This window comes from Lynx rufus, unplaced genomic scaffold (genome assembly GCF_022079265.1).
Source record: "Lynx rufus isolate CCGP_SWC_20201006 ecotype Redwood Valley unplaced genomic scaffold, mLynRuf1.p SCAF_21, whole genome shotgun sequence".
Lineage (NCBI taxonomy): Eukaryota > Metazoa > Chordata > Mammalia > Carnivora > Felidae > Lynx > Lynx rufus.
Genome location: NW_025814836.1, coordinates 11,495,794 through 11,508,194, shown reverse-complemented (window position 1 = coordinate 11,508,194; position 12,401 = coordinate 11,495,794). Strand labels below are relative to the sequence as shown.

The 12,401-nt window shown below is 47.9% G+C and overlaps 1 protein-coding gene across 3 annotated transcripts in view; it reads right to left on the bottom strand.

Moving 5' to 3' along the window:
* Window positions 1-12,401, bottom strand: part of IGF1R (insulin like growth factor 1 receptor) — a 304,390-nt gene that overhangs the window by 25,757 nt on the left and 266,232 nt on the right. For all 3 annotated transcript variants that reach the window (XM_047086603.1, XM_047086605.1, XM_047086604.1), the window contains 5 exons: window positions 11,077-11,213; window positions 10,436-10,595; window positions 5,476-5,578; window positions 4,634-4,704; window positions 39-268 (listed from right to left, as the gene is read on the bottom strand). In XM_047086603.1, the coding sequence (XP_046942559.1) occupies window positions 39-268; window positions 4,634-4,704; window positions 5,476-5,578; window positions 10,436-10,595; window positions 11,077-11,213 (701 nt within the window). The remainder of the gene's footprint in view (window positions 1-38; window positions 269-4,633; window positions 4,705-5,475; window positions 5,579-10,435; window positions 10,596-11,076; window positions 11,214-12,401) is intronic.

Here is a 12,401-nt window from a genome sequence, read left to right as displayed (position 1 = left end):
CCTGCGTCAGTTTCTGGCTTCTCAGGGCATTCTCTTACCACATGGTGACAATTGAACTCCTTCATCACTGAAGCCTCGTTGAGAAATTCAATCCTTTCACGCATGCTCGCGGCCTCGTTCACCGTTTTGATGGCCACCCTGGTTTCGGGCTCATCTTTAACCACGCCTTTGGCAACTCCTTCGTAGACCATCCCAAACGAGCCCTGCCCCAGCTCTCGGCTCATGGTGATTTTTTCCCGAGCAACCTCCCACTCATCAGGTACATACACTGGAGAAGAAGAAACCAGAACCGAAACAGGTAAGGCAGGGAGCCCCTGGGCAGAAGATGCTTTTGGGGGAAACCAGAATACAAGATGCCACTTCCTGAAGTCCACAGAGAACATCAGGAAACAGTGACACGGCTTGTCCTGAAATTTCTGCAAGACAGCTATACGGTCACACACTGGTATTTCAAGTCTTCAAGGATTCTGAGATAATTTTAGGATCCTAACAGCACACAAGAACCACAAAGGAATCCAATTTGAGATGCGCTAAGTATAGAATTCACAACAGGCTTCAAAGACTTAGTACGAAAAAGAAACCACGCAAATATTTCAATAGTTTTTAGACTGACTACCTATTTAAATTGATAATACTTTGGACATACCGGGTTAAATAACGTGTATCATGAACACTTTTTCACTTCTTTTTTTAATGTTTTTTCATGTTATAGAGAGAGAGAGCATGAGTGGGGAAGGGGCAGAGAGAGAGGGGAGGACAGAAGATCTGAAGTGGGCTCTTCACTGACAGCAGTGAGCCTGATGTGGGGCTTGAACTCACGGATTGTGAGACCGTGACCTAAGTGAAGTGGGATTTCAATTGACTGAGCCACGGCAGGTGCCCCTCACCTGTTTCTTTTATACTTTTTTAAACGTGGTTATTAGAAAAACTTATGGTTACATATGGGACTGGCCTTCTATTTCTATTGGTAGCACTATTCTAGTTTAGACAAGTGTCTCCAGCCTCACCGAAGCCCCTGGGGTGTCTATACAGGAACAGAAGCTGCTGAACTCTGGCACCAAGGACCATCAGTGGTGAGCAAGGTGGAGGGACAGCTGGTGAGCACAGGGGTCTCCCCAGGGCCCTGGCCTGAGCTCCATGAACTCAGGGACCGCCCACAACTGGGTTGAGGGGCTGGGAGGTGGGACATGGTAAGACAGAGCCTGAACATGACTTCTCCGGCCAAGGCTTTCAGTCAATCTGGTTTAAGAAAACAAAGAAGTAATTCCAGGCAGGCAGGAAGGAGAAACAAAGAGGAAAAGGGAGAAGGGAGGTAAGAAAGAAAAGAAAACAATACAGAGGACCCATCCCACAACTCAGATGGGCAGAATGAAAAAGAAAAAGAAAAAAACAACCGCGACCTGTTCCATGAGCTCCCTAAGAAATTTCAGTCATAAGGACATCCTTCTAATGCTGTGTGTGCTTCTATCCTTGCTGGAGAGGGGGATTCCCAGCAGGCTCCACTGTATACCAGGAAGGGGTCCCGGCTCAGAAATGCAGGACTGGGGAGCTGCGATGGCATCTGTGTTTGCTTGTATGCTTTTGGACGTTAACCTTGTGCTTACGGCTGGATGTGGGAGAAGCAGTGGCTGGCAGCTGGATTCCAACGCCACTGGGTCTCCTGTACTCTCATGTCTGGAAGGAAAGACGTCTGTAAATTAGGCCCAGGAGATCCCACCAACTTACGCCACTGAGGAGTGTCCAATATGGCCTATGTTCGTCAATCTAGAATTTTCTCTCATACGCACTTTTGTATTTCCCATTACATATGTAGTTTAGGAATTTCGTAAACGGGAGTCTACCTTCTATGTGGCTTAGATGTCATATGGCCCCTAAGAAGAGGCTGAGGCTTGCTTAGGAGAGTAAGTACGCAAGACAAGCCAGTAGATAAGACTCTTCACGATACCCCTCAGAAAGTATAGAGAAACCGCCTGTATCCGTTTATCTCTGAAAATCCGGGCTTGCTTTTAATCAGAATTAACTCTGTAGCACACCATAAAACACGGAGTTAAAACCAATCCCATTCCTTCCTTGGGAGGTCCCTGAAGTCAATACTTGCAATCTCTTTCTCTAAATTCAACCCAGCAGCTCTGACTCGAGCCAGCAGGTCCTAAGCCCCGCCAGCCGGCAACGGGTTATGTGCACAATGTTATCAGCACTTCCCTAGAGGGGATTTTCGGTATATTCTGGAGAATGGTGACGTGCAGAATAGCTTCTGGAGAAAGAAGTTTTTAAAGCATTTTCGAACTGCAATGTCATTTTGTCGCCCCTCGAGGAGACTAACTATAAGGTGCTTGTCAAATGGCCGAATAAATTAAGTTCAAATGAGGTGACCGTGTTCCTACCTGTTGTTGGCCTGGGTGACAATGCGTTGGGTTTTTATTTTATTTTTAAAGGCGAATCAAGGCATATTATGAAAGTAGTTCTGGAAAGATATAAAATTTGCATTCAAATCACCATTAGAGTCTGATATTATTGTATTAATGCTCTTTCTAAGCTTCCTGGACACTTCATAGTCAAAACGACAAAATGCCAGTCTTCTGTGCTTTATTTCAAAGCAGAGCAAATTCTCTGGAATAGCCTTATTCCACCTCTACAGAGAAGGAAAGTGGCCTTGCATTTCCTAATAAATTCCATTAAGTGTGTGATGACTCCTTACTTTATCTGACTTAAAAAAAAAAAAAGCTATTAATTATATAAGCAATGCATAAAAATCTTTTTGCTTTTTTTTTTTAATAAAGAAAAAGATACTTTCCACAAGTAACTACTATTTTAAATTTGGTGTGTATCCTTCCAGAATGCTCTCTATGTCTTATATACATACATACATCAAAGGAGTATAGAAATATGTGTGTGTGTACGTGTGTATGTATATGTACACACATACCTACATGCCTATTAAAAATACAGCTTTGTGGGGCACCTGGCTGGCTTAGTTGTTTAGGCGTCCCACTCTTGATTTCGGCTCAGGTCACGATCTCACAGTTCACGGGGTCAAGCCCTGCATCAGGCTCTGTGCTGACAGTGTGGAGCCTGCTTGAGATTCTCTCTCCCTCTCTCTCTCTCTCTGCCCCTCCCCTGCCCATTCTTTCTCAAAATAAAAATAAAATAAAGACATTAAAAAATACAACTTGGTGAGACTTCTATAGAATCAGGAATAATGTCCTTATTCTGCACTTGATTCCCACTCAGGGGAGGCTGCTTTTGATCGGCTTTGCTGTAAACAGAACTGGATTAGAAATTATTAGAGAAATCATAACAAAACTTTACACATTTATATGGTGCTTTTAAAGCGTCGGTGTGTTTTCTTATGTTTTCCATTTACTCAGGGTAATCGATCAGAATAATCACAACTCCATTTCACACGTCCTGCACACCAACTTTCACTTCACCTGAAGCAAGAAGGAGGCACACACGGTTTCTAAACACACCTCCCTGAGTTCATGTACTCATTCGTTCACCTGGTGGACCCAAGCCAGCTCCTCCTGTGGGTCAGCTTCCCTGCGGTCAACAAGATGCCAGAGACCATGTCATCCTGACTTCTCAACCACCTAGTTATGCACATGTGTCCTCTGAACCTCATCGCCTCACCTACAGACAGGCGGGCATTAGAAAAGCCACCTTACCAGGACACAGGGATCAAAGGGAACAGCGTTCGTAAAAGCCCCCGGCAAGTGCCAGTATCACTAGACCCCAGGACCAGTGCCCGGCCTGGACTTACTTATAAAGGTTTGGATTCAAGCACAATAGGGAGAAGAGACAGTAAATAAGGAAAAAACGAAATAACCATTGAATAGAACCCAACTGCCAAGTCAGACCTCAGTCACTTAACTAAATGGACCTCATGAGTTATTACCCAAGGGTATGTGAATGGGCCGTGAGGGTATAAGTCATAGGAGCCCGGTCAGGAGGGAATGAGCAGAAAAACTCCAAGACAGAAAAATGCAGAGAAGCCATGAGTGATCAAAGACCGTCACAGCGATACGAAACTCAGGCTGAAACAGGTTTAAAGGAACTATTTGGTCAGCTGCAGCGTATCCTCTGACTAGATGTCAACAATTAAACAACTTTTGTCATCCTAGCATAAAATCTCAGGCAATTAAGTAAATTGACAACTGTGCTGACCAGTTGTCTCTGAAGACTGTTTTTCTTTGGGGGCATTCCATACAGTCCCAGAATTTTCGACATATTCAGTGAACTGGTAAAAACTTTGATTTAAAAGAGAAAGGGGGCGGGGGCACCTGGGTGACTCAGTCCAGTAAGCGTCTGACTTTGGCTCAGGTCACGATCTCATGATTTGTGAGTTCAAGCCCCACGATGAGCTCTGCGCTGACAACTCAGAGCCTGCTTGGGATTCTCTCTCTCTCTCCCCCTCCCTCTGCCCCTCCCCTACTCGCTCTTTCTCTCTCTCTCAAAATAAATTAACTTAAAAAAAATAATAAAAATTTAAAGAAAGTGTTAATGACGACATATTTGAAGCCAAAGTTACGTCAAATAACGCAAACCTCTTCTCCCTAAATTAGCCGCACTCCTGAAAGCTCCCCAGTCTGGGACCTGACTGGGTCCAGGCAGTGCCCGGAGCTTAGCTGCTTACCATCTGCGGCACTGAAGTACTCTGGGTTCACCGAAGCATACAGCACTCCATTCCCCAGCCTGCTGTTATTTCTGTAAGAAGGAAAAAATTCAGGTTAAAAAAAACCCGACGTGCACACATCTCATCTTTGCTCTATCAGCTTTATTTATCCTGTTTTAAGTGTCAGGAGGAAGGGAGCAAGGGGCACCTACTGCCTGCAGACCCTCACCTACACTCCCCCATCTGGCCTGGGGCCGAAGACATCTGCTAACAGGGCTCTGGGCTTCCTCAGTGGTCTTGGATGAAAGCCTCATAAGAAACATTTGTTTCTTGGGGCGCCCGGGTGGCTCCGTCGATTGGGCGTCCGACTTTGGCTCAGGGTCATGATCTCATGGTTCATGAGTTCAAGCCCCACCTCTGGTTCTGCGCTGTCCGCACAGAGCCCACTTCAGATCCTCTGTCCTCCTCTCTCTGCCACTCCCCTACTTTCGCTCTTCCCCAAATTAAGAAAAAAACAAAAAACCAAAAACAAACAACTGTTTCTTTACTTCATTGGAAATTGAAAGGTCTACTGGATAGAAAAGGCTGGGACACTGGGTTTGGAAAATCTCTGCATAAGCAGCGGTATCTGAGGGTGCAACCAGCAAGGGGACAAACCCTACCGGCCCAAGATATATTTTCTGTTGTCACTGACTCGTTAGGAAACGTTCCCTTTTCCTGTGAAGAGCAGTGATTGGAAAATCAGGTTTCCCGACCCATGGGGTATTTCCTCAAAATCCTCAAATCGCGTACCTGAACTCAGGTTCAAATCATCAGAGCACACAGCCACAAAAAGTGTCTGAGCTTTTCCTGGAGGCTCTCACCTTTTTCTGTGGAAGACGTACAACATGATAACCAGTCCCCCCACTATCAGCAGGACGGCAACAGGCAGAGCGATGATCAGGTGGATGAAATTTTCATATGTTACTGCCGAGACAAGGGAAATGATAAAATATCACTGGGTGAACAAGCTGGTCCTCTTTTTTTTTTTTTTAAGCTGGAAATATGAAAAAAAAAAATCCCCCAAAATTCCTTGACTGCCCTATCACAAACTAGGAATTCTGAAGGTAAATGGTATTGGATAGGACACAGCAAAAACCCCTGAGTTATCTGGGGGGGGAGATAAACTAAGTGTGTACTGAGGAGTATAGTCATTTTTAAAGTACAGTGTATTCCTGGGGCACCCGGGTGTTGAGCTCAAGTGGTTAAGCATCTGACTTTGGCTCAGGTCATGATCTCATGGTTTGTGAGTTTGAGCTCCACATTGGGCTCTCTGCTGTCAGTACAGAGCCTGCTTCAGATCTTCTGTCCCCCTCTCTCTGCCCTTCCCCCACTCATGTGCTATCTTTCTACTAAAAATAAGTAAATATTTTTTTAAAAAGTACAGTGTATTCTGAAATAATAGTTCAAATGGTGGGCTCAAGTGAAATAATATTTGTATGCAATTCAATGACTTAATGTATACATACATAGATGTATACATACATATATATATAAATAAATTTGCTAAAATAAAATGAATAGATTTTTACATAAATAGTGCTCAAGTGGTACTGATGCTTGTTTTTATTTAAGAAGAATTTTTTTTAATGTTTATTTTTGAGAGAGGGAGAGAGAGAGAGAGAGAACGCAAGCCGGGGAGGGGCACAGAGAGAAAGACACAGAATCCGAAGCAGGCTCCAGGTTCTGAGCTGTCAGTACACAGCCCGATGTGGGGCTTGAACCCACGAACTATAAGATCATGACCTGAGCCGAAGTCGGATGCTTAACCAACTGAGCCACCAAGGTGCCCCGTTTTTTTCCCCTAAGATAATTTTTTCAAATGTTTATTTATTTTGAGAGAAAGAGACAGAGAAAGTGCACACGTGTGTGTGAGCAGGAGGGGAGTAGAGAGAAAGGGAGAGACAGAATCCCAGGCAGGCTCCTCACTGTCAGTGCAGAGACCAACTCGGGGCTGGCTTCCATGAACTGTGAGATCATGACCTGAGCTGAAGTCAAGAGTCAGACATTTGACTGAGCCACCTGGGTGCCTTGACCTTTATCTGTTAAGACAGTTTCACAGACAATTAAAAAGAAAACAAAAAACAAAACAAACCCCCCCCCCACAAAAACCACAACTAACTCGATGGCACCCCTTGCCGAAATTGCTCTGAATTCTCCCCAAATGTTTGGGTCTAATTACAAGCTTGACCGAAACACCTGCTCCTCACTGTCACCAGCCCTCATATGACAGGAGCCAGGCTGGACACTGGGGATGCTGAGGCATGCTCTGGAAGATTCTCCTGGATGCGGGAGATGAGTGTGTCCACAGGTAGCACAAGAACCGAACAAAGTGGGCTGCACACACTGCAGGGATGCAGAGAGGAAGGGAGAGGCGAGAAGGGAGCCAGGGGAAGCCTTCCAAGTGCAGAGGAATGGCTGGAAAGGATACTGGAGACTGGTTCCCAAGGGGCCTGTTCAAGCTGAGCAGTTTGAACCTCATTCTGCAGATGAAAGGCAGCCGGTGTGAGCTCTCAGGCCCCACAGTGAACCGATCAGATTTGTGTCTGGAGAGATGGCTGTGCGTGAGGCCAGCCTGTAGCGGGCTGGCAGCATGGAGGAGGCACTGCGGATCCTGGAGGGGCTGGGCCAGGGGGCGGGGACCTTGGTTTGTGCTGCGTTATCTAGCCCAGACCTCACAAAGAGACCACTGGTCCTTTTCTATAGAAGAAGACTCCCAGAGGTGACCTGAACTCCCCAAGGGTCACACAGGCAGCTGGTAAGCCATGGTCCTGGGATTGGGAGGGTACACGCTTCCTGTACCCACAGCTCAGAGCTGCCCCAAAAAGCAAGCACCTGAAGTGGTGGCAACAGGGGTTGGATTTCAGTGGCACACGAGAGGCTGAATCAATGTGACAGGGGGTAGGGGGTGGGGGGTGGGGGTTGCTGAATGAGAAATGGGTGGCTGGGGAGAAAGAGAAGGTGGGGAATGGCTGTAACGGTTCAGGCTTGGGTGGGGCATGGATTATAGTGCCACTCACTGACCTTGGGAACAGAGGCCAGAGAGATACTCTGAGGGTAGCAGCTGTGATTTTGGTTTTGTGCACGAGGAGTTCGAGTTTGAGGTACACGAGCAGGGGAGGAGCAGACAGAAAGGGAGACACAGAACCCGAAGCAGGCTCCAGGCTCCGAGCTGTCAGCACAGAGCCTGACGCGGGGCTCGAACTCACAACAGTGAGACCATGACCTGAGCCAAAGTTGGATGCGTAACTGACTGAGCCACCCAGGAGCCCCAAGCTATTGTACTTTTAAAATTAAAGACATTTTGGGGGCGTCTGGGTGGCTCAGTCGGGTGAGTGTCTGACTCTTGATTTCAGCTCATGATCCCGAGGTCATGGGATCGAGCCTGGTGTTGAGCTCTGCGCTGATCATGGAGCCTGCTTAAGATTCTCTCTCTCTCTCTCTCTCTCTCTCTCTCTCTCTCTCTCTCTCTGCCCCCCTCCCCCTGCTCATGCTCTCTCTAAAATAAAAAAAAAATTAAAGACATTTTTTATCAGATAGCTCTCAGAAATGGATTCAGTCTCCTGCATTTTCCAATTCTTGAAAATACTCTCAAGTTATCACTGCCTTTGGGAAGCCAGTAGAGTTTTAGTTTTTCTTCCTGAGGACTATTTCTTATATTTGTATCACTGATACTACCGGTCAGGCTGTACCGTGTTCTTTCTGAGTCCCACATTTCAACGGGGACATGGACAAACGGGAACACAGTCAGAGAAGAACAAAATGATTAGACGGGTAGAAAATTGGTCTCTGAGACTGGGGCTACAAGAAAGGGCCAAAAGACCAGAGATTATTTAGTCTGGAGAAGAAAAGTCTGGAGAGCAATTTAATAGTTTTCAAGCACATGAAGGGCTCCTTAAAGGACAGCAGTTGCCAGAAAGCCTTGTAAAGCTTCTGTCTCCTCTGAGGATTAAACAGGAGGAAGAGACACTGCACTGGGACAGGAGAGTCTTGTCTGACATGAGGACAAACCTCCCAGCAGCAAAGTGGGCATGCAGATTTAATTTTCCTGCAGTAGATGTCAACTTCTGCTGGAAAGAGTCCATCAGAGGGACTCCCGGTTTCCAGTGGGAACCTAGCACTCACGGGGTTAAAGATGGGGTAGCCATGGCACAGAGGGCCTCGCCTTCTCTGAAGGTAAGTCAGAGCTGCTATTTCAAAGGTCGCAGCCTGATGCTCGACCGACCCCTAAACTGAGGCTCTTGTTCCTAAGGGATGAGGAGAGGGGAGGGGAGAAGAGGAAGCTAGATGCTACTCTAGACAGAACTATGGTGAAGGTTCTAGCACTGGACTGGGTGGCACAGGTACACTGGTAAGAGCAGGGTAAGTGGACCCCATGGGGAGTTCAGACTACTTTAGTTGATGGAATAACCTGCCTCAGCTATCTGTTTACCCCTAAAACTTGAACTCAGGCACAGGGCCAGGCTCATAAAAATGCTACCTTGAGGTCTGCAGTTCTATTCACTCCATTCTTCTGATATTTGTACTATTAGGATTTTCAAATACCTGTCTTTGGCTATTAGGCACTAACCAGGTGGACTGCTGGAATGGCTGAAGTCCAGAACTTAAAAACTCGGGGTGCCTGAGTGGCGTCCAACTTTGGCTCAGGTCATGATCTCATGGCTTATAAATTAAAGCCCCGCATGGGGCTCTGTGCTGACAGCTCAGAGCCCAGAACCTATTTTAGATCCTGTGTCTCCCTCTCTCTCTGCCTCTCTTCCACTCGCCCTCTGTCTCTGTCTGTCAAAAATAAATAAAACATTAAAAAATTAAAAAAAAAAATAAAAACCTCAGACAGCAAATCAGGGCAGCACAGAGGTGGATACTAGGAGGGACCAGGGGGGTGGGGACCATCCACTGGACCCAAAAGTAGCACCAGTAAGCAAGGTGGGTCTGTGCTTCCATGTGGGGCAGTAAGGAGCAGAGTTATGCCAAATTTGACCCCAGTATCTGAACATGAAATAATCTTAAAAGAAACTGGGTTCCTAATTAGAAAGAGAAACTCAATATGGAAATGATAAGGAATATTTATGTCACCACAGAAAATACTGCATTTTCTTGGCCAACCAACCATAGGGCCCTTGGTGTACCTACACATTTTACAAAACTCAGTTTTAAAATCTGAAATCCTTGTCTAGAACGGCCTTCTAAGAATTCTGTCTTGTCAACGGTTTGAGCATAAAATCACAACATGGCCCAGTCTGGGTGCCAGCCGGCGAGCACTGGGCACATTCTACATGTGTTTGTGCTTTCAAAGTGCATCTGTAGTTTACTGGCAGGCAGGGAAGGGGACAAGGCCTGTGATGCTACCACAAGGACTCCTCTCCTGGAACAGGCTGGACTGGAGGCCCCCAGATTTCTGTCACCCTTTAGGATTCGAAGCCCTGAATCTGAGCCCTAACTAGCAGCCCTAACTGGACAAGGGGCAGAATGGTCAACTCAGCACTTTGTAAAAATGCTTTGGACATTAAACACGTTGGAAGCAAAGGCCCCCTCAAAAGACCTCCCTGGAAAGGGGCTCTGACCCTCTCCCTGCCCCACAAGCGAGGTAGGAACCCTTAACAGCGGCGGCAGCCCAGCTGGAGCTCCCAAACGAGATGCCGGTAGAAGCACGGCTCTTCTGAGATGTGCCCAACTCGGCTCCAACATGGAATCAGAAAGTCAGAGGGCCCGACAGCCCAGGCTTCCCCGGTCCCGGCCCAGCCTGCTTTCGGGGTTCCCAGCTACTCCCTCCGCAAGCCTTACTTTTGGCGGGGACGTAGAAGAACACGGGATCCGTCCACGACCCATTCCCAGAGAGAGAGGTGGCCTGGATCCGGGCCGTATAGTTCCCCGGGTTGAGCCGGTTAAGCTTGGCACCTCCATACTTCCGGTACTCCTGTCTGGATACACATTCCCGCTGATCCTGGGGGAAAAAAACATAGATGCCAACTCCCCACGAGCACGTGAGAAATGGGTGCCTCTTGCTACCCAGTGTCTCACGTCCCATCCAACAGTGATCCCAATGAGCGAGCACAGGAAAGGAACCCAGTGTTGGATGGCCGTCTTCCAGTGACCATACACACACCCAAGTTCTAAACGAACTTTTCTTTCTTTCTTTGTAATCAAAAAGAGCTGCAGAAAGATTAAGGGTTACTGAGACCAATCTATTCTGTGCCAGAAGATGGCTTTCTGCAAGGGGGATAGTTTCTTAAGGGCGAAAACAAGCCCACCTCCTCGCATATTCCGAGTGCTCTGGGCAGAGTGTGGGACAGCAGAAAGACCTAAATCCTCGCTGACTTGTCTCTGTGGGTTATGGGGTTAAGTCCTCGGCTAACCGGGAGGCGACCTGTGCCATCGACTGGAATGGAAGCATAGCCAGGTACGGACCACCGCACCCCGCTTACCTCGATTTGTGATCCATATTTTATTTCATACATTAGAATCAGTCCATTGGGATTCTCAGGTTCCGGCCACTTTAAAAAGATGGAGTTTTCAGGCCTTGACTCCCAGGTCACCGGCCCAGGAATGTCGTCTGCTCCTTCTGTGCAACAATTTAAACAAGCGAGAAAGTCAGATTCGGGTACCCCTCGGTGGGGGTGGGGTGGAGGCTAACCTAAGAATCCCCTCCCCCCAGGCTGTGCCTGCAGGGCTGAGGGCGGTGGCCACACAGGTTCCTCCGAAGCTGGGTGCTCACACATCGCACCGGGTTTGGAACCCAAGCAATCTAATGACCTGTGGGGCTCAAGATGCCACAGTCCCTTCCCTCCCCTCAGACTCCCCGCCCCCGCAAAAAAGCCTGCTATCTCTGGAGAATGGAACCTATGCGATGCTGTGGAACAGAAGCAGCATCAAAAAGGTGCCTTGCAAGCAGAGGAGGCAGCAGCAAGCCTCCAGGCCGCCATGCGGACCCTTCCGAGTCTGCGTCTGCCCACGGCAAACGCATCTTTTTTACTCGGGCATGAAGGACGGCCCGCAAGCCGGGCCTGTTGAGGAAGCCGCTGGGAAGCTCGTGCTGGGACCCAGCCCTCACAGCCACCATCAACTCCTCCTCCAGGCGCCAGGGAAGGCTGGGTGTTTGCTCTCTTGCTAAAGCAGTAAGCCGAGTGGTGAGCAAGAGTCACTGCAAGTTACAGCTGGCGAAGGCTCTGAGAAATGAGCTGGTCTGGGGCTCTCCTGGAAGGGTGGGGAAACTGAGGCCAGGGAGGCTGACAGCTGCTTCGAGACGTGCTGCATGTGAGCCCCAGGACTGAGCCCCCCCTGCTAGACTCCAGTACTTCTGGGCTCCTTCTACCACCTGCTGTCCTGGCAGGAAAGAGAACTGTGCAGTTCACCTCTCCTTTTTTAAGGAACGTATTTATCTATTTTGAGAGAGAAATGCAGAAAGAGAAAATCCCAAGCAGGCTCTGTGCTGTCAGTGCAGAGCCAGACACGGGGCTCAATCCCACGAACTATGAGATTAAGACCTGAGCCGAAATCAAGAGTCAGATGCGTAACTGACTGAGCCATCCAGGCGCCCCCTGTCCTTAAAGATGGATGGCAGTCTGAGTAACAGGCAGCTTCTAACTTCCAAGGGGAACGCAAAGACCAAATAGGAGGACTAAAGGCTACTCCAGCAGTTGACCTTGAGAAGCGACAGTCACTCTGAGTCAAGGCAGTTAACTGATTCCACCGGACCCCAGAACTCAGGAGGGACCACGCAAATTTCCCTGTGCACAGATGGGGAAAAGGG